The sequence below is a fragment of the Hypanus sabinus genome, chromosome 6, assembly GCF_030144855.1.
Source record: "Hypanus sabinus isolate sHypSab1 chromosome 6, sHypSab1.hap1, whole genome shotgun sequence".
In the NCBI taxonomy this organism is placed as follows: Eukaryota; Metazoa; Chordata; class Chondrichthyes; order Myliobatiformes; family Dasyatidae; genus Hypanus; species Hypanus sabinus.
Window position 1 is genome coordinate 83,570,609 of NC_082711.1, and position 23,048 is coordinate 83,593,656.

General features: G+C 39.7%; 2 protein-coding genes across 2 annotated transcripts in view; one reads left to right on the top strand and one right to left on the bottom strand.

Annotated features, from left to right (window-relative positions):
• On the top strand, window positions 1–22,520 carry fastkd3 (FAST kinase domains 3). Its single transcript, XM_059972534.1, has 7 exons — window positions 1–228; window positions 8,271–9,748; window positions 11,955–12,040; window positions 12,776–12,950; window positions 18,164–18,233; window positions 21,923–22,037; window positions 22,128–22,520. Exons 2-7 carry the CDS (start codon window positions 8,305–8,307, stop codon window positions 22,224–22,226), a joined length of 1,989 nt encoding a protein of 662 aa, XP_059828517.1. The 5' UTR covers window positions 1–228; window positions 8,271–8,304; the 3' UTR covers window positions 22,227–22,520.
• bag1 (BCL2 associated athanogene 1) overlaps window positions 22,434–23,048 on the bottom strand; it is a 17,525-nt gene continuing 16,910 nt past the window's right edge. Inside the window, exon 7 of the mRNA XM_059972535.1 lies at window positions 22,434–22,923. Coding sequence (XP_059828518.1) covers window positions 22,849–22,923 — 75 coding nt within the window. The 3' untranslated portion in view covers window positions 22,434–22,848. The remainder of the gene's footprint in view (window positions 22,924–23,048) is intronic.

The following is a 23,048-nucleotide window of genomic DNA, read 5'->3' on the forward strand; positions in this document are numbered from 1 at the left end:
TGCCCGGGCCTGAGTTCCCGGTAGGGAGGAGTGACGTCAATCCCGGGGTATGGCAGGCCCGGCAGGGTCTGATATCTCAAGCCTCGCTGCAAAGTTCTTTTTTCTTGCAGATGTGTCAGCTGATACCTGGAAAACAGAATAGGACAAAGCGTTTCCCGATTACGCTAGCAGCTGGCGGTTTATCTACTTGGCGGAACGTTGTTCCTGTTTGCATGATCTGTACAAAAGGTGCAGTATATCTTACTGTTAACATCAATTCTAACCTGGCAGAATAAAGATGTTTAAAAGAAGAGGGTTGCGTGTACGCACAAAAGTAAATGAAATATCACAGATTTTGGGATATATGGGAGCACTCAGTAGGTCGGGCAGCCTGTGTGGAGACTGAAACAGTTGTAGTTCAAGGTAGTACGTTTTCATCAGAGGTGCACAGGAATCACTTTTGGGATTCAAGTTGACATCAGTAAGTTGGATTCACAAACTCAGATCACATCAAACAGGGTCGTGCTTTGGATTAAAAGGAGTCAGTTCAGTAGTTACAATAGATTCAACAAGTTAATTTACCCCACTCATACCGCTTAGTTTTAAGGCCATAAAGCTTTACTTTAGTGTCGTCCAACCACAAGACCTTTTCCAAATCTTTACAGCAGCTTCTAAGTGAGGCTTTGCAAAGTCTTCACAGACAAGGATATGCTTTACTTTTTAGCCAAGGCTTCTTCCTTGCCACTCTTACATAGATACCCTTTTTGTGCAAGGCCTTAGAGATTGTGGAGCCTGGAACTTCACCTCCAGTTGTAGCCACTGGCTTCTGCAGCTACTCAGAGTGACTGTTAGCGTCACGTTAGCCTCTTACAAATGCCATTTTTCTCTGGTGGCTAACTTTAGATGGGCAGCTTGACAGGCAGAATGCCTTATCTTAGTATAACAGTGGTGCTGTGTATTGTGTCTTCTGGTTATATGCTGAGGGTAATTGGGCAAAGATTTCTTCAAGCAAGCTCTTTAGGTTTGCTGACGTTAAGCAAGAGTTTGTTGTGGCCAGGTGTCCTATCCCACTGCAGTAAGTTGACTGGTCTCCACCTATGATTTGTCCAACAACAATAAAGCTGCTGGTGAAATCAAAGCTGTGCTTAATAATAATTACTGTTGATCCAGAGTGGGAAATTGTTTCTTACAGCAGCAATGTTTAAAAGCACACTTAGCAATAATAATTAAAAATAATAATAAATATTATAATATTAACTAATACTAAATTACAGAATAACATACACAATAATAATTTACCGATGTGCAATAATGTACGAAATAATAAAACAGAGACAATTGTACAGAGATGAACTTGATGTGCTCCAGTTGAGGAACAGTACGAGTTGTTGCTGTCCAGATGGTTCTGAGCAGAGTGAAGAGCCAGAGAAAGAAATCGCACCTGCTGCTAACCTGCTGTGGTATTCGGCAGATTGGAGTGGATTCAGGTCCTCCCTGAGTCAGAAGTTGATTCATGTCATTACCAACCTGCCAAAACTCTTCATTACGGTCGATGTAACTACTACCAGGCCGTAGTCAATGAGGCAAGTCACTGTGCTCTTCCTGGGCACCAGTAGAATAGAATCATTTCTGAAGCAGGTGGGACATGCAGAGCGAGGGGTTTAATACTCCAGCCAGTTGGTACACATATATCTTTAGTTCTCAGCTTGGTAAGCCATCTGAACCAGATGCCTTTCATGAATTCACACTGTTGAAGGTACCCAGAGACTGACATCATCTGGAGTTGTGGGGATTGATGTGGGCGTCTCGTAGTTCTCCCTATCAAAGAACGCACAAAAAAGCATTGAGCTCATTTACAAGTGATGGTTATTGCCTGTTGTGCCAACTAATCCTGCCTTGTAGGAAGTTATATTGTGGAAGCCCTGCTACAACTGTTTGAGTGTCCAGCTGTGATTACAGTTTGATCTGAAATTGCAATACTACCTACCGTGAGGTTCACTTTCTTGCAGGCATCTACAAGACCGAGAAATACGTTAGTGGTGCCAAGGTAGCGTAGCAATTAACTTGAGGGGCATGAAGGGCCTATTGAATTGAATTTATTACTTACATCCTTCATGTGCATGAGGAGTAAAAATCTTTACGTTATGTCTCCAACTAAATGTGCAATTTATAGTAATTTATAATAAATAGAATGTACAATAAGACAGTCAAAATAATATAGAAATACAATTGTATCAGCATGAGTTAATCAGTTCAATGGCCTGGTGGAAGAAGCTGTCCCAGAGCCTGTTGGTCCTGGCTTTTATGCTGTGGTACTGTTTCCCAGATGGTAGCAGCTGGAACAGTTTGTGATTGAGGTGACTCGGGTCCCCAAATGATCCTTCCATGCTGTATCTCCAAATAAAGTAAAATGAAAATTCACAGAAAAAGATACATAAACAAAGACTGACAAGCAATCGATGTACAAAAGAAGACAAACTGTGCGAATAAAAATAATACTGAGAATGCAAGTTGTCAAGAGTCCTTGGAAGTGATTCGTGTAGCTCATTGAATCAGTCCAGAGTCATGGTGATGGAAGTTATCCACAGCAGTTCCTGAATCTGGTGGTGTGGCACCTAAAGCTTCTGTACCTTCTGCCCAGTGGTAGTAGTGAGAAGAGGACATGGACTGGATGGTGGGGTGCTATGAAGACAGATGCTGCTTTCTTATAACACACTCCATGTAAATGTGTTCACTAGTGGAGAGGGCTCAGCCTGTGATGAACTAGGCTGTTCCACCAACCTGTCGACTTCTTTTTTTTTGGGCTTTGATGTTGCCACACCAGGCCACAACCACTTTGCATCTATAAAAGTTTGTCCAAAGTTTTTTGGTGATGTGCCAAATCTACACAAAATTCTAAGAAAGTAGAGGCACTGTCATACCTTCTTTGTGATGACATTTACGTGCTGGTCCCAGGACTGATTCTTTGATATGTTAATGCCAATGAACGTAAGGCTTCTGACCCTTCTCACTCTGTTCCCATCATGAGGTCTGGCTCATGAACCCCTTGGCTTCTTCTTCCTGTAGTCGACAATCAGCTCTTTGGTTTTGCTGATGGTGAGTGACAGGTTGTTGTGTAGCACCTCCCAAACAGATCTTCGATCTCCCAATTCATCACCACTGATTTGGCCAACAACAGAGGTGCCAGCAGCAAATGTAGGTGCAGCTTGGGAGCTGAGCTTAGCCACTGGATCCTATTTATGAAGTGAATAAACCAGGGGGGCTAAGCACACAATGGTTCTTAAAGACAGGATTTATGAGCGTTTGGAGAATTATAGACTGATTAGGGATAGTCAGCATGGCTTTATGAGGGGGGTCGGGTCATGCCTCATGAGCATGACTAAATTCTTTGAGGATGTGACAGAGCGCCTTGCTGAAGGTAGAGCTGTGGATGCGGTGAATCTGAATTTTACTAAGGTGCTTAACCAGGTTCCCCATGGTAGGCTTATTCAGAATGACTGGAGACGTAGAATCCAGGGAGATTTGGCTGTGTGGATTCAGAATTAGCTTGCCCGTTGAAGGCAATGAGGGTGGTTGTAGATGGACATCTTCTGCCTGTGATGATCTGCAGGGATCTTATTCTGAGACCCCTGCTCTTTGTGATTTTTCTTTGTAACTTGTATCAGGAAGTGGAAGGGTGGGTTAGTAAGTTTGCAGATGACACAGAGATTGGTGGAGTTGTGGATAGTGTAGAAGGTTGTCATGGGTTACTACAGGGCATTGAAAAGATGCAGAGTTGGGCTGAGAATTGGCAGATTGAGTTCAACCCAGAAAAGTGTTAAGTGATTCACTTTGGAAGGTTGAATTTGAAGGCAAAATACTTGGTTAATGGCAAGATCCCTGTATATAGGGATTCGTCTTTGAACCTGGAAGAGTATACTGCAGTATTAACTGACTTCATTAAGACCAGTGTGGATGAGTGTGTGCCTACAAAAACTTGCTATACATTCACAAATGAAAGGCCATAGATGAATCAGGAGGCTCACCATCTGCTGAGGGATAGATCTGTGGCATTTAAGTCTGGTGACCCAGATCTGTACCAGAAAACCAGGTATGACTTGTGGAGGGCAATTTCAAGAGCAAGGAAACAATTCTGAGTGAGGTTGGAAGCGGCATCAGATGCATGTCAACTCTGGCAGGGTTTGCAAGTCATTACTTCCTACAATGCAAAACCCAATAGCATGAATGGCAGCGATGCTTCACTACCAGATGAACTCAATGCCTTCTATGCCCACTTTGAAAATGAAAATATAACTACAGCTGTGAAGGTCCCTGCTGTAGCCAGTGACCCTGTGATCTCTGTCTCCAAGAACAATGTCAGGCTGTCTTTCAGGAGAGTGAACCCTCGCAAGGCATCAGGCCCCGATGGAGTACCCGGTAAGGTTCTGAAAACTTGTGCCAACCAACTGGCGGGAATGTTCGAGGACACTTTCAACCTGTCACTGCTACGGGTGGAAATTCCCACCTGCTTCAAAAAAGGCAAGAATTATGCCGGTGCCTAAGAAGAGTAGTGTGAGCTGTCTTAATGACTATTGTCACATGTATGGTGATGAAATGCTTCAAGAGTTTGATCGTGGCTAGAATCAACTCCTGACTCAGGAAGTGCCTGGACTCACTGCAATTTGCTTATTGCCACAATAGGTCCACGGCAGACGCCAGGGGTGTGTGCTTAACTCACTGCTCTACTCGCTCTATATCCATGACTGTGTGGCCAAGCATAGCTCAAATGTCATCTACGGATTTGCTGATGATACAACCATCATTGGTAGAATCTCAGATGGTGATAGAGCGTACAGGAGCAAGATATACCAGCTAGTTGAGTGATGTCGCAACAACAACCTGGCACTCAACGTCAGTAAGATGAAAGAGCTGATTGTGGACTTCAGGAAGGGTAGGATTAGGGAACACAAACCAATCCTCTTAGAGGGATCAGAAGTGGAGAGAGTGGGCAATTTCAAATTCCTGGATGTTAAGATCTTTGAGGATCTAACCTGGTCCCAGCATATTGATGCAGCTATAACAAAGGCAAGACAGCAGCTATAACTCATTAGGAGTTTGAAGAGATTTGGTTGTCACCTAAAATTCTATGTATGTACAGTGGAGAGCATTCTGACAGGCTGCAAAAATGTATAGTATGGGGGAGGCTACTGCACTGGTGCGAAAGAAGCTACAGAGAGTTGTAGCTTAGTTATTTCCATCTTGGGTACTAGCCTCCATAGTATCCAATGCATCTTTAAGGAGCTGTGCCTGAGAAAGGCGGTATCCATTATTAAGGACCCCCATCACTCAGGGTGTGCCCTCTTCAAGTTGTTACAATCAGGAAGGAGGTACACACTTAGCGAATCAGGAACAGCTTCTTCCCCTCTGCCATCTGATTCCTAAATGGACATTGAGCCCATGAACACTACCTCACTATTTTTTTTAAATATATTCCTGTTTTGCACAATTTTTTAATGTAACTATATATAGTTACTGTAATCGATTTACTTATTTTTCTTTCTATATTATCACAGATTGCATTGTACTGCTGCGGCTAAGTTAACAAATTTCACAACACATGCTGGTGATAATTAACCTGATTCTGATTCATTCTGATTCTTAATATGGAGTAACGAAGGGAATTTGGGGCCCACATCCATAGATTCCTCGAAGTTGCTTGTCAAGTCAATACGGTAGTAAATAAGGTGTGTGATGTGTTGGCCTCCATTAGTCGGGGGATTGAGTTCAAAAGCCACAAAGTATGTAAAAACTCTACAAAACCCTGGTTAGACCACACTTGTAATATTGTGTTCAGTCCTGCTCTGTTTGCTTTAGGAAGGATGCAGAAGCTTACCAGCTCCTTACTTCACCTGCCCCCACCCTCTCATCCTCCTGCTCACCTGGTTTCACCTGTCACCTGCCAGCTTGCCCTCCTTCCTATCCCCACCTCTGTATTCTGTTTAATTTCTCAGTCTTGTCTGGATGGAATGGAGCTGACTGCTGTTTAGCTGATGGATGGAGGGACTTCATCCAGACAATTCTAGGGTTCTACACTTATTTCCTGTAATTATTTGATTTGTTATATCTAAAATCAGATTTTTCTTGTCTTCATTAATGTCTTATGTGAATAATTTTAAATTAATGCATTTAAATGAATAAATACTCATTTGGGTGTGCAGGAACTTGAAGATTGGGATATATGTAACATTCTATTTTAATAAGCACAGATGATGAATCACAAAATACAAAGAATTGCTCCATTTTCAACAGCTATTGATTTTTAATATGTTGCACTCTTACTATAAAATCAGTAAAATCATGGACAGTAAACATTCACTGCAGTTTAGTCACGTTTATGTACTTTTAAAATGTTTGTTTTCAGCATGCGTATTATTAATAGATGTGAATATGCGATTTAGGTTTTCCTTATCATATCAAACCAGAAAAGTGGAATCTCCAGATAACGAATTTTTAAAACACTCCTCCCTTTTCTTGAAATTTGTGTGAACCATGACCCAGTTTTGTCTCATAACTGTAGGAGATATAATTTTGACCTTGTAGAAACAGTGTGCTTTTTATTTCCTTTTCTTTATAACCACAGATATTGGCAGAGAGTTCCGTCGACTCTTAACAGATTTTCTGTAACTCATCCAGGTGTGCATTATAGTACTTGTATGAAAACAGAGATCATTGGAACATAAGACCATTAAAATTGTTGTATGATTTAGTACAGTCATAGCTGATAATTATTTGTCCACTCCAGTCCACAGCAGCCCTCAATTCATTTGTGTCCTAAAGATGATCTTTGTCTAAAATGTATTTGATCACCAGAAAAGTCAATTAAATTAAATTCTTAATTAATATTGAGTATTACTTGAAACTTGGCTTTATCCATTGGTGGTGTCCTTCCATTGAAATTCGGAGAGATACTGAGCCAATGCAAGTCTAAACTAAAGCAAATTTTCCAGCATAAATCTGGAAATTACTGGCAAAAACAAATGCTGAAGGAACTCACTGGGTTGAAGAACATCTCAGGGGGAGGAATTGTCGACATTTCAAGTCAAGGTCCTATATCTGGACCAATGACAAACTGGCTGTTCGCAAAGCAGAGCAGGAGTGGAGTCCAGGGCAGGGCTGGATAGTGAAGGGGCTTCTATGAGAAGTTCAGATAGGATTTCTCCTGAACAAAATTATACTATCGTTAATTAAACCCTATATTTCCAAATACAGATTACTCCTGTCCCTTAAAACTTATTCCCAATTATTTCTATACTGCTCTTAATTAACTCTCTTATCCATGCTGCCTTCTTTAAATAAAGATACTACTCTTACTGTACTCTGAAAACTGATGGAATTAGATGCTGGCTGGAATGTTGTGTTCAGTTTTCAGTTCCAGATCACAGAATGACAAGGCCTTTTAATGAGCAGAATAGTGCCAGGATTATAGTTATGTGGAAAGTTGGGAGAAGCTGTAGTTGTTTTTCCCTCTGAAATGTTAACTGTGTTTCTCTTTCCATACCTGCTGAGTGTTTCTGGGATTCTCTGATTTTATTACAGATTTTCAGCTTCTGAAGCTTTTGGATTTTTAGGGTTATTTCTTTTGCCACTGAAGACTAGTGAAATCAATGCCAAGAATGAAATTTGCAGAAACTTGGCACCAAGCTGCAAGGGAGGGAATGGTGTCACACCCCAAACACCAGCATGAAGTCACCCTCAGTTCTATTAAAACCTCCCTCACCTTGCTCCCCTCTCTCTGTCTGCATCCATTCACCTGCTGCAGACTTCCACTCCACTCCACTCACCTCCCCTACCTGGCACAACCTGCCCATCATCTTATACCCCTCCTCAGTCCCCCAGTCACCTCAGAATCCTTCCTTCCCCTCTCTCTGCTGCCCATCTTGTCTCTTCACTCTCACTCCTGATGTAGAACTTCAACCCAAAATGATAACAATTTCTTTCTTCCCACAGATGCTTGATCTGCCGAGTTCCTCCAGCACATTGTTGTGGTGTATAAGCAGCAACTGGCCAGCTTATTCATTCTGTATTCATCAACATTGATCGTACAACTAGCATTGTAATTTTTCGTGATAAAGGTTCTGTGGAAAATTATTTAATTAGAGTCATTGAACAGATTGTATGGAATATTTAAAATGTGCTTTTTATACTCATGCTTTTGATTTTTTTTTTAAATAGCTGGAAATTATTACTGCAGTACAAGTGAGCAAAAACCTTTGGCTCTTCCTAAATCACATTTTTCCATTTCTTTTTTTTAGGCTAGGACGCCGAAATAAAATTCCTGAAGTTGCTATGGCATTGGATTTATTAAGACTCTTTAATTTCATTTCATCTAGATTTCATACTTGCAACATCTTACAAATTGTGAAATGGAAATTATACCCTTGCAAAAACTTCAACAAGGTTTTGTATCCACAATGTGGCCAGATTTTATCAAAAGGATATCTAAAGGTACACCATCAATGGATCCCTCATAAAGGATACCACAGTGCAGTCAGAGATCAGCCTGATTCCTCATCGGGGACAGTGTGCCTCCATGGAGATGCTGGTAACAGCATTGAAACGGGCAGCGAACAGGAGCAGTCCTCTTTCGAAGAGGAGTTTTTAAACACGTTGAACGATAGTAAAACTGCTAAACAGATTTTTAAACTGCTGAAATCATCGAAGTGCATTACAGACCTAATGGCTGCTTCAGCCTTGCTTAAAATATCGCAGGTTGAAAAAGATGACAGTAACCTGAGAAACCCTGCAGTACTGCTGGAGAATGAAACAGTCAAGGCATTGTGCTTCCAGTTCGACCAAGAGTCAGAGAGGCTGAGTACTAGAGCACTGGCAACTGCACTGTATGCTTGTGTCCAATTGTACGTGGATCCACAGAGCACCCTCATGATGAGATTGTTGTCTGAAAGCCGAGAGAGGCTTGGCAAAGGTCAGATGCTCATTAAGGACTTGTGTTTGCTGGGCAGGGCCTTCCTTGAATTGGAGGGCCCGAGATCTGAAATACTTAAGCAAATAATGGCGCAAATTCACGGACTGAAAATGGATACCTGGACCCCTGAAGAATTCATAATGGTTTATAACCTGCTGGCAGCCGGTTTGGGAGAAGGAGGAAATTATCAAGAGCTGCTAAACAAAATGAATTCCTGTTTACTTCGTTTAGCTTCAAGGCTGGGTCATAAAGCCAAAAGTGACATACTCAATGCAATGGTTGTTCTCAAGCAAACCCAGGCAATTCCTTTGGTAATTAATCTCTGTAAACATTCAGTGCGACACGTTCCTCATTTCTCAGACCAGGAGCTTGTACCAGTACTGAACGCTCTAATGTGCTTTGGACTCGGTGATCGTTTTTTTATTGATGCCCTGGAGCGCAATATCCCCAAAAAAGCCTTTGTCATGCAGCCTGAAGCAATCAGTAAGGTGATGCAATATTGCAACCAGCTACGCATCCTTTCACCACCCATATTTGATGCAGTTGCTGAGAGTTTCATTTACAATTCAGACAACTTTACAACCAAAGAAATTGCCTTACAAATAGTCCCATTTGGCAGGTTAAATTATTTGCCTCCAAATGCAGGTCAGTTGTTTCGAAAGATTGAAAGCCTATTAAGGGACCGGTTTTCCCAATTTCAGCCTTGTACTCTGCTGAATCTGCTTCATTCCTGCATATTAGTAGGACGATTTCCTGTGAACTTTGTATCCAAAGTTTTTAGTCCCTACTTTCTGCAGCAGCTAGAAGGTGAGTCTGTTTGTGTAGTTACAAACTTCTCCAACCTTGCTTACCTTTCTGGTTCAAAGTGCTCTTTTATTAATTTACGCCACTGTGGAATATGAACTACTTCAAATTATAAATGTAAAGTAACATTTTGATCATTAAATTATTGGAGGTTTTTTGTAAGTCTTTGAAAGTTTGTCCCAATCCTGATTCAGATGCACAGTTGTACTTTGTGGTTACAGCTACCACTGAGCTTCAGCTGGTGGCGTAGATTTTTTTTGCATTCTAGTGGATTTTATGACTTGTGTTTCTCCTGCTGTTGATTCACTCTCCCTACCCTACCTAGAGGATTGAGTGATCTTGCTATGACAAAGTCAGTTCCCTAATATATTACTAAAATGCATCTGCTACTTAATTTGGAAGGGAGAGTAATTCTGAGAATTGTGATAAACTAGAAAAATTTGTTTTGGTATAATGCAATTTTGTTTTGTTCTTTAGGAATGTATTTAATTACAAGATATTTCAGCAAGAGGCAGACTTGAAACAGATAGCAATGCTTTTGTAGGAGGTGGCTGGGGAGATTAGAAGGTAGTGGGAGGATATGGGGCCAGAAAATGAGTATCAACTAGGGAAGTGAATATATTAACCTTTTATTGAGAAATGAGCCTGAACAGATGTTTGAAGTTTCAGTGGAGTATCATTTTGGGAGTAGTGATGATATGATTTAAGATGGTTACAGATACGAATAAGACTTGACTGGAGGGGGAGAGGGTGGTGGAGGGAAGGGAAAAGAGATGCTAAACTTCAGGAGGGTTAATTACAGCAGTATTCGTCAAGAACTAAAGAGAGTAGTTTTGGAACACTAGTTATTCATGAGCAGCATAGTCCTCTGAAGATGAAAGATCAGGAGGGCAAGGTTTGTAACCTTGGGTGACAAGAAATTTTAGTGAAAAAGAAAAAGAGGAAGTATATCCAAAATTTAGGAAACTGATGTCAAAGTAATGTTGTTCAAGTGTTTCAACACCACCTCCTTCTGAATATCAACACGCCTCTCACTGATCTCTGTCCGCACCCTTCTCCTTGGTAAATACCAAAGCAAATTTCTCATTTACCTCACCCACTACCAATGGCACCAGGCATAAATTCCACCTTTCCAAAGTTCAAAGTAAATTTATTACCTAAGTACCACATACAACCCTGAGATTCCTTCTCTTGTGGAGATACTCGTATTTTAACTTTTTTTCATTTCCATGAATAAAAGCACAAAATACAGGAAACACCCAGGTAAGGAAGATCCAATACCTTCAATAAAAATGGGAAGAGAAGGAAACTAACTAGTTTCAATTTACTTCGAGGGTAGGGAGAGTTGATGGATGAAAGGAGTGGATGAACAATCTGTAATGAGTAAGGCTACAAACTCACCTGCAGGAAGAAGGGGGGCAGGAAACTTCAGATTTTCTTCACCCTCTCCAGCTAACCAACTTGAACATAGAAGAGTACAGCACAAGAACAGGCCATTATTAGCACAAACATTATGGGCTGAAGGGCCTGTCCTCGTACTGACAAAATTTAATATAATCCCATCTACCTACTATTGATCTATGTTCCCCCATCCCCTGAATGTTCGTGAGCCTGGCTAAATACCTTTTAAATGTTGCTATTGTATCTGCTTACAGTGTCTCTCCTGACAGTGTGTTCTGGGCACTTACCACTCTGTTTTTTAAAAAAAAAAGTTGCCTTGTAAATCTTTTAAACTTTTGCTCTCTCAGCCACTGTCACCTACACTCACTTGCCCCATCATTGAAATGTTCTTACAACTAATGATCTCACTTTAAGGACTCTTTATTCACTGTCTCATGTTCTTGTTTTTTATTGATATTGGCATTTGCACAGTTTGCTGTCTTTTGCTCTCTGTCATTGATCCTTTTATAGTTACTATTCTATAGGTTTGCTGAGGATGCCCACAAGAAAATGAATCTCATGGTTGTAAATAGTGATATATAAATATTTTGATAATAAAATTTACTTTGAACTTTCAACTTTTATTAGAAAACTCCTCCTTCTAGCTAGTACTCAACAAATCAAACAACATCCTGGTGAACTTCTGTTTGCTGGCCATTGGCATTTGGTTTTAGAATATTTGACTTTATAAAAAAACAGTACTATTATTAATGATAATTTTCATTTGGCTTGGTAATTTTAATTTTACTGCTTTCTATTTTCTCTAAAGGCCAAGGAAATGGGCTCGATAAGTTTGTTCTTGCCCAGCTAACCCAGCTGTTCATGACGATGAAACTGGAATGCAAAATGTATGAGGTATCTAACATTTTTGTTAAATATCTGTTATTTTTCTTAGACGTGTTAAGTTAAGACTCTGGGTAGCATAATTTGTGGGCTAGCTTATCACCTGAGGTATGGAAGAATCAAGAGAGGGAAGAGTCGGAGAGAGAGACCATGTGTAGGTAAGAACAAGGCAGAAACAGCAAAAGTGGGAAGTTCTGCGTGAGTTCATGCAGCGACGGGAATGCAGTCAAACATGTACTGGAAGAAGTTGGAAGAGTGGATCTGAATATGCTGGACCAAGAAATAGGTGCAGAGGAAGAAGAGTCCAAGGTCATATCAGTCTCAGAATTTGTGAGTGTTCATTACGGATCAGAAGTGATGGTGAAAATGAGGAATGGAAAATCTTTGGTAGCGAGCATAGAAACTGAAAATCTCAGCTTAATTGTTTAAAATGTAACAGTTTTTGCTCTCTCCCTTGTGCTCCATCACAAAGGTCAATGAATGCAGCCCAAAGCACTTACAGAGTGGCTATCCTCGAAAATATTGGAAGTATATATTCTGTAACATTCTGGGGTCTTCACAGTGTATCACTTTATAACATTATGTGCTGTTAATACAAATCTTATAAGAAATAATTGTATATTCTGATAAAATGACGGTCTAAAAGATTTTAGCTTATGGCAGTGGGATTGTTCTTTATTGCAATAACCTGACATTTGTGTAATGGCATTTTGAATATACAAGTAAACTACTGGTGTTTCTCAACAGGGTCCCAGTCTTCCTCCCAAGTATTGGGTAAAATCATTTTTCACACCAGGACATTCGCTTGAAAGCTTAGTGGATGAATCTCTGTATGGCAAAGTTAAGAATGCTCTGACTGAACTTCTAGGAGCAAGGAATTACTTTGCCTCTCGGGTGCTGACACCTTATGGCTATATATTAGGTACTGCAAGTATATGTCAAATCTTTTGGAAATTATATGCATGCTAAAAAGCGTAGGATCTGTAGGATTTTGCTTTAATGCCTCCAGAACATGTAACACATATCCCGGTACGAATTTGGGGGAAGTTGCTTTTCCTATAAATCTAAATGGTGTATCAAATATTTTTTTAAAATGTTGAATATTTGTTATGAACAAGTATGAAGAGGATGAACGTAGAGTCTGGATCAGTACGTGGAATTATGATGTTGCTGCCATTACAGAAACGTAGTTGCTAGAGAGACAGGATTGGCAGCTCAGCATTCCTTGGCTTCATTGCTTTATATCTGATAGAGTGGATGTTAAAAGAGGTGAAGGGACTACACTACTAATAATCCAGAATATCACAACAGTACTCTACAGGAGGGCTCATTCACAGAGGTAATTTAAATGGTGTTCAATTTTTTTTTAAATGCAATTACATAGATGGGATTATACTATAGACCCCGCAGTAACCATTGACAGGTAAAGAAACAGATATCTGGACAGATTATAGATAGATGCAGAAACAGCAGGGTTGTCATGGGGGTGGGGAGCTTTAACCTCCCAATTAGAACTTACTTAATACAAGAGGACTTCTTCAGTGCATATAAGAAGAGTTGTTGAAAGAGCAGGTGGAGAGTACAAGCAGAGGAGAGAACATACGGTGCTAGTTTTGGGAAATGAGCAAAGTCAGGTGACAGATCTGAAATGTGGGTAAACATTTTGGGAATCTTAACCGGACTCATCATGTTTTAAGATGGTTATGAATAAGGATAAAGTGGTATCTTGCAGGAAAGTACTAAGTTGGGGGAGAGTAAATTATGACAAGAGCTAAGGGGTGTTGATTAGGAGCTGCTCCTTTTGGACAAGTCCAGGTCTGACATGTGGAAACTGGTTAAAGAGAAGAGGTCTGAGTTCAGGATCAGCATATTCTGCTACTAAATGAGTACACTTTTCATCAGTATTTACCAAGGAGAAGCACTTGGAGGATAGTGACGGCAAATGGGGCATGATAATCTACTGGGTTGTTCTGAGATTGAGGAGTTAATGCTGCGTTTTATGAAAATCTTTAAGGTGGATAAATTCCCTTAGCCTGATGGCACATATACTAGAATATTGAAAAGATAAAGTGAGGAGATTGATGGGGCTTTGACAAAGATATTTGTATTCTCACGAACAACAGGCAAGATTGTGAAATGATGGAGTAGCAAATATTGAGCCTTTATTGGAGAAGAAAATGAGCATAATCCAGGTAATTATAGGCCATTGAGTCTCATGTTAATGTAGAGAAGCTATTGGAAAGAATACTGAGAGAAGATTTATGCATATTTGGAAAAGCATACCTTTGTAGGGACAGTGTTCGGCTTTGTGCGGGGCAGACTTGATTTGAGTATGCTGAAGTGGTAAAGGAGCTTGAGGATAAGGCAGTCAGCAGAATCTTGATGGACTTTAGTAGGGCATACCGTAGGATCCCTCATGCTAGGTTGATTCAGAAGATAAAGATGATGCATGGGATCCAGAGTAAATTGCAAGTTTGTATTTGGAACTTTGGATTTGTAAGACAGAGCGGGGATGGCGGGCTGTTACTCTGGCTGGAGGTCCATAACCTGTGATGTTCCACGAAGATCGGTGTTGGGACCTCTGTTATTTATGATAGATATCAATGATTTGGATGAAAATGTAAATAAAACCATAAGGCATGGGAGCAGAATCAGTCCATTCAATCCACAAGTCTGCTCTGCCATTCAATCATGATTGATTATGATTCCTTCTCAATCCCAATCTCCTGCTTCCTCCCACAACTTCTGACACCCTTACCTATTAACCACTTTAAATATACCCAATGACTTGGCCTCCACAGCCCTCACAGATTCACCATCCTCTGACTAAAGAAATTCCTCCTCATCTATGTTCTATAGGGCCATGCTTTTATTCTGAGACTGAGCCGCCTGGTCCTGGACTTCCCCACCACTGAAAATATCCTGTCCATGAATACTCCACCAGGTTTTTCAATATTCAGTAGGCTTCAATGAGGTACCCCCTCATCCTTCTAAACTCCAGCGAATACAGGCCCAACACCATCAAATTTTCCTCATGCAGTAATCCTTTCATCCCCAGGATCATTCTCATAAACCTCCGCTGGATCCCTTCCAACACCAGCAGATCTTTCCTTAGAAAATGGGGCCTATAACTGACCCAATACTCCAAATGTGGTCTGCCCAATACCTTTTATATCCTCAGAAGATTATATCCTTGTCGTTATATTCTAGGCCTCTGGAAATGAATGCTGCATTGCATTTGTCTACCTTACCAATCTACTCAATCTACCAGTTAACTTTTAGGGAATCCTGCACTAATACCCTTAAGTCCCTTTGCACCTCTGATTTCTTAATTCTCTTCCCATTTTAAAAAGTAGTCTGTGTCGTTATTCTTTCTACCAAAGTGCATGACTGTTAACTTCCCTGCAGTGTTTTCTGCCACTTCTTTGCCCGTTCTCCTTTTCTAAGTCCGTCTGCAGACTCCCTGCTCCCTACCCTCCTATCTCCAGAAACTTGGCCACAATGCCATAATTTCGTCATCCAGATCACTAACATGTGACGTGAAAATTAGCAAACCCAATACTTACTCCTGGGGAATACAAGTCATCCATCATCAGCAGGCAACCAAAAAAGGCTCACTTTATACGTCACTCTTTGCGTTCGGCTAGTCAGTCTTCTGTTCATGTGAATATCTTTCCTGTAATACCATGGGCTCCTCTCTTGAATAGTAGCCTCATAGTCATAGAAATCTACAGCACAGAAATGCCCTTCAACCCATCTAGTCCATGCCAGCCCTTTTAAACTTTCTGGCCCCATCGACCTGCAACTGGACCATGGCCCTCCGTACTCCCCCATCAATGTATCCATCCAAACTTCTCTTAAACACTGAAATGAAAATCACATCCATCACTTGCACTGGCAGCTTATTCCACACTCTCTCCAACCTCTGAATGCAGAAGTTTACCCTTAAACATTTCATCTTTCACCCTTAACGCATGACCTCTAGTTGTAGTCTTACCCAACTTGGTGGAAAAAGCCTGCTTGCATTTATCTTATCTATATCCCTCATAATTTTGTATATCAAATCTCCCCTCAATCTTCTACATTCTAGGTAATAAAGTTCTAACCTATTCAATCTTTCCTTATAACACAGGTTCTGCAGTCCCATCAATATCTGTAAATTTTCTCTGTATTCTTTCAGTCTTATTTACAGACCTGCACAAAATACTCCAAATTAGGCTTCACCAAAGTCTTATGCAACTTCAACATAACATCCCAACTCAGTACTTTGATCTATGAAGACTAATATGCCAAAAGCTACCTGTGACACCACTTTCAATGAATTATGGACCTGTAATCCCAGATTGCTTTGATCTACTGCACTCCTCAGTGCCCGATCACTCACTATGTGAGACATATGCTGGTTGGTTCTCCCAAGGTGCAACGCCTCACACTTTTCTGCATTAATTTCCATCTGCCATTTTTCAGACCATTTTTCCAACTGGTCCAGATCCCACAGAAAGCTTTGACAGTCTTTACTGTCCACTACATCCCCAAACTTGGTATCGTCTGCAAATTTTCTGATCCTGTTAACAAAATTAATATCCATATCATTGATACAGATGACAAACAACAACAGACACAGCACTATTCTTTGCAAGCCTCCAGTCAGAGAGGTAATCATCTACTACCTCTCTCTGGCTTCTTCCGCAAAGCCAATATCTAATCCAATTAACTACCTCATCTATAATGCCAAGCAACTAAACCTTCTTGACCAACCTCCTATGCAGGATCTTGTGAAATGCCTTGCTGAAGTCCACTGCCATGCCTTCATCAACTCTCCTGGTAATTTCCTCAAAAAACTTTGTAAGGTTGTTTAGACACAATCTATGATACACAAAGTCATGCTGACTATCCCTAATCAATCCCTGCCTATACAAATACTCATATATCTGGTCGCTTAGAATACCTGTTGTTAAGGATGATTTAAATATCTCTGCCAGGGCCCTTGCAATTTCTGCAAGCCTCCCACAGGGTCCAAGGGAACATCTTGTCTGGCTTTGGGGATTTGTCCACCCTAATTTGCCTTGAGACAGCAAACATCTCGTCTCTGTAATCTGTATAGGATCCATAACCTTGCTACTGCTTTGCCTCACTTCTATAGACTCTGTGTCTGTCTCCCAAGTAAATACAGGTGCCAAAAATCCATTTAAGATCTACCCCATCTATTTTGGTTCTCTGCATAGGTTACCATTCTGATCTTCCAGAGGACCAATTTTTCCCCTTGCAATCCATTTGCTCTTGGCATATCTGGAGAAGCCCTAAGGGTTCTCCTTCACTTTGCTAGAGCAACCTCATGCCCTCTTTTAGCCCTCCTGATTTATTTCTTAAGTGTACTCATGTGTTACATCTTTTGAAAGGCCATCTGAAAATCCAAATAAACAACATTCATAGACCATCTTTGTCTGCCCTTCCTGTTCAAAGAATTCCAACAGATTTGTCAGGCAAGATCTCCTCTATAGGAGATGCTGACAAAGTGGATAAGCAAATTTTTGGATGACACCAAGATTGGTGGAGTTGTAAGCAGTATAAAGGACTATCAAAGAATACAGCACAATATAGATCAGTTACAGCTATAGGTAGAGAAGTGGCAGATGGAGTTTAATATAGATGAGTCTGAGGTGTTGCACTTTGGGAGGTCAAATGAAAGGAGGAAGTATAGATAATGCTAAATCTCTTAATAGCATTGAAGCACAAATAACCTTGTGGTCAAAGTCCATAGGTCACTGAATAGAATGCTTGCCTTCATTGGTAGGGCTTTTGAGTGTAAAAGTTAAGGAAGTCATATTGCGACTATTTAAAACTTTTCATTGATTTTGCATGCTGTTCTGGTCACTCCATGTAGAAACAAGTTTTGCAAAAGCAATTATTACTTTTGTCCCCCATCTTTACCTTGCTTTGGAAAGTGTTTAACCTCTGTTCTACAGCTGTTCTGTTACTCGCTAAATATAGGAGTTCAGCAACACACGTCCACATGCTGCAGCCCAGTTGTACCTCATGCTTTAATTGGGTTTTGACCAACAATCCACAAGCAGCTAAAATTGAATGTAGTTTTACTGTTTTCAGATAAATCTGATCAATTGTTTTTTTTTGAAGATGCTGAAATTAAACTGGATGAGGAAGGATATGTGCTTCCTGCCTCCTGGCATGATGAGGTATTTAGGAGGTGAGAATCTTAATTTGTTTGAATTTAGGAAGCTGTTAACCGTCTGAATTTTTTAAATATTTTGACATCAGAATGCAGTATAGTAAAAGAGGTGGCATTAAAAACAGTGCAGATGGCAGAAAACGGTGATACAAGGACTTGTTATGAATTTATTCTCCAGTTGATGGGGTGTAAATTGTACTGCTATAAATCAAATCCTTTAATCTTTGGTCCAGTACTTTATCTTGTATTTTATTTTCTGCATACAAGGAGCTATGCTCCAACAATTCTTGCATTCCACAGTTAATACAGCCAGGAAAGGTGCAAACCCATGAAGCTTTACTCTCCTATTATCTTTTAAGTTTCGAGACTTACTTAGTTTGGGTTTCCATGACTAAAATGCATGCTGTGTTAATGACAACCTGGAATGGACATTCTCCAATGTGTGCATTGTGGGACACTGGTAGACACATAATGTCATTAAACACTCTTTTGGATTTCTCAGCTTCAGCTGAGTTTCACAATCAAAGAAATTCTATCCCATTATGTTAAAGTGCAACTGAGTAGCTCTAACATTCCTACAGTAGTCACTAAAATATGTTTGTATACACTGGATATCCAGGTTTTCCAGTAGGTAAAGCTCTAATTTTGCTGGTCTGGAGGATTTTGGATTACATTGGTTTTGTAATGTTATGCCAGAGTTCAAAAGAAGGATTTCTGTTATCAGTACTGTTGCAGCTTATTCATTTTAACTTGAAAGCATTTTATAGATTGGTTTTCACCAGCTTTCCAAGGCAACGTTTCTAATTGTCTACATGACTTTGGATCACTCTTATGATCACTAAGCTAACAGTTACTTCTCCATAAAAAGTAACTGCACTAAAAGCATTGTCACCTGAAAAACCTTCATTTCTACTATACTGCCTTTCCACATTAACCGCATTCCAACGATAGTTCTTTTCTGTAATCTGCTTCTCTAAAAGTGGAAATTCACTTGTCTTTACCCTAGTTGTTACAAAGCAGGGGTTCCCAACCTTTATTATGCCATGGACCAATACTAGTAAGCAAGGGGTCTGTGGACCCCAGGTTGGGGGCCCCTGGATCATTGACATATGCAAGAGCAAATCTGAGATTATCCGTTACAGCAATTTATAGCCCAAAATTACATTAGGTTTTTGTTTACAACTTTAATGAGCTGTATCAAATCATAGTGAATACGAACAGAAAGTTAGGTTTAAAATGCCACTTGAATGATGAGAATGTAAATAACCTGAATCCTTCAGTGTAAAACCAAGTTATAGCACTAGATGGCATTAGTTGAGATTTCTTAAAGATTGTGAAAATCATTAACAACCGCTAGAGAAAGTGTGATGTTTCCCTACCGTTAAATTCTGATAATCTGTTACCCTTAAGATTAATAAATCTTATGGATTTTTGAATACTACTGCAATTAATGTACAAAACACAATCTTTACTTTTATATGTCACAGAGTAAGACTTGTCAGTTTTTCAGTGAAACTTTGAGCAACAAATACACAAACCCGCTGGATCCCAGCAGTACATGCAATACTCCCCTCTGGCTTACAGTGCACCAGATTCAAAATCATCCAGACTTACAAACAGTCAGATGCTACGTTACTGTATTCAATGTCTTTAAAGTCAGCTATGTTCATGGAGGCAATTAATGATCCACCCTTTTTCCTTAACTTTAATATTTTAATATTTATAAGTTATTTGTTTCAGTTCAATAATCCTTCATTTGAGCTAAAAAAGTTCAAATACAAGTGTATTTGAGTTGTAGAGAGGGAATATCTGGAATAGAGTGCAGACCAAGGTTGTCTTGGTAACATGGCCAGCAGTTAGAAAAATACATGACTGAAAATCAGAAAGAAAATGCTGAAAATATCCAACAGATCAGGTAGTGTGCAAGATAACGTCTGTGAACCTTTTGCAGTTACCTGGTTTTCTGCATTAATTACTCATAAAATGGGGTCTGATTTTCATCTAAGTCACAATAATAGACAAACAAAATCTGCCTAAACAAATAACACACAAACAATTGTACTTCATTTTGTCAATACTGAGTATACCTTTTAAACAATCACAGTCTAGGTTCAAAAAAGTACGTGAACCTCTGGGATAATGCCTTCTACAAAAGCTATTTGGGGTCAGGTGCTCCAGTCAATGAGATTGGAGGTGTGTATTATAGATGTCCCCTGCCCTACAAAAAGGATACTCAAGGTCAGGTTACTGACAGAGCTTGTTCTTCTCAAGAAAGATCTGTTCATGTGCAACATGCCTTGATCAAAACAACTTTCAGAGGACAACACACACAAAATGCTGGTGGAACACAGCAGGCCAGGCAGCATCTGTAAGGAGAAGCACTGTTGACATTTCAGGCCGAGACCCTTCGTCCGGAACCACTGCTCTTCAAAAAAGACATTGTTGCACATCTCAAGTTTACAAAAGACCACCTGGAAGTTCCACAACACTTCTGGAACATTGTTCTGTGGACAGATGAGACAGAAGTTGAACTTTTTGGCAGACATGCACAGTGTTATTTTTTGAGGAAATAGGACTCTGCAGACCAACAACAAATCCTCATCCCCAACCATGAAGCATGGTGGAAGGAGCATCCTAATTAGGATGCTGCCTCAGGGCCTGGACAGCATGCAACCACTGAGGGAACAATGAATTCAAATTTCTATTGAGACATTTTACAGGAGAATGTCAGGGTAACGATCCATCACCTGAAGCTTAATAGAAGTTACTTAAGTAACAAGACAATGATCCAAAAGACAAGAGTAAATCAGCAACAGAATGGTTTGAAAAGAAGAATATCTGTGTTTTAGAATGTCCAAAGTCAGAGTCTGACATTAACCCAATTGAGATGCTGTGGCATGACCTGCAGAGGGTTGTTTCATGCAAGGTATCCCAGAGATATTGATGAACTGAAACAGTTTTGCAAGAATGAATGGTCTAAAATTCCTCTACACTGTTGTGCAAGTCTGATCAGCAGCTACTGGATGTGTTTTGTTTAGGTTACTGCTGCTAAAGGAGGTTCTACCAGTTATTAAATACAACGGTTCGCATACTTTTTTCCAACCTGGACTGTGAATGATTGAACAATGTGTTCAATAAAGACATGAAAAGTAGAGTTGTTAGTGTGTTACTAGTTTAGGCAGATTGTCTATGATTGTGATTTAGATGCAAATCAGACCACAGTTTGAGTAATTAATGCAGAAAACCAGGTAATTGCAAAGTGTTCACCAACTTTTTTTTCTTGCAAATGTACATGGTCATGTAGCAGAACTGTTATGTTCTGACAAACAGAAAAGGTAGGTTACTTGAAATTGTTGCATTGGGTATCAGTAGTTTTATTTAAGTAGTTGGCACATTTTTACTGATTACTTTTAGATATAAAATTGCAAATATTGCAGTTTATTAAGAACACAAGATTTGCCATCAACATATAATTTATTCCTAAATCAATTGAAGAGATGAAGGCACTGTCCTCTAGCAGATGTAGATATTGAATTCTTAAATTTAATAAATGAAACCGGTTATGACCCAGCTGTATACTCGCTTCCATGTGTCTCAGCCCTGACTCTAGTCTTGGTTTCATTTGAACAACATCAATGGCTAGTTTTGAAGTAAAGCAATCACAAATGTTGTTGAAACAATCGATATGGATACTGGTTCTTTTTCAGAATAACGCTGTGCATTGATGACCAAAAAAGATTCACCATAAATAGTCAAAATCTCCTTGGAAAAGAAGCTATTAAACAGAGGCAGCTGCAGCTGCTAGGCTATGATGTTGTTCAGGTATGCATGCTGTTTAAATACCTCATCTTAAACTTCTAAAACTATTACCTTTTAAGTATAATGTCAAAAGTTGTAATTTGTTTGAACTAGATACCATTCTATGAATTTGACCAGCTGCGGACACAAGAGGAGATGGTAAGATATCTTCACAAGAAGATCTTTCCACACAGCTACAGACTTGCTTGGTGAAGAAAAGAAAATGAAAAGTCGGTCACCACATCAGAAACCCAAATGGCAGTAGATTTTACCACCTAGATGTTCATCCTAAAAAGCTGTGGACAAGTTTATAGGATGAATGAGCGCTGTACTTAGCACCAATCCTTTGAAAACAATTCTAGACATATTTAATGATTTACAATTCCTTTTTAAAAATTGATGAACTACATAACAAATGAATAGAGTGAAGTGTTTTATTGAATGCAAATTGTATTTTGAGTAGCTACATGCAAGCACTACTAAAATAAAATCAATATTATACATGTACTTTGGTCATAAGTTCAAGTATTTATTACTCATAACTCACACTAAGCAACTTTAAACCCAGGAAAGCAGGTAACTTTCTGGTCACAATTAATTCAAAATTACAATAGACACATAATTCTCCATGAAAGCGGTTGATTGCATTTATTCCAAAGTATTCTACTCTTTATATACAAACTAATGTAAGTAATAATTTATGTTTTGTGGATCGGTTTGTTCTTTCTACTATGTTGTTTTCATACAGTCAGTTAGCAAGATCAATCTTTTTTTAGAATATAGAAGAGTGCAGCACGGCGCTGACCCTTCTGCCCCACAAAGTTGTGCAGACCCTTTAACCCTTTGATTGAAGTTTCTTTAGTTCCTGTGCAATGTGTGTTTCAATGATGTCACACCGAGCCAAGTGAGTCTGTTGCCAAAAAAAAGTCATACATCAAAAAATCATTGAGATATCTTTATTCACTATTTCTTTTTTTTAGATTAACACAAAATATATTTTGGTACCCAGGGCAAAAAATTTGAGAGATCAAATAA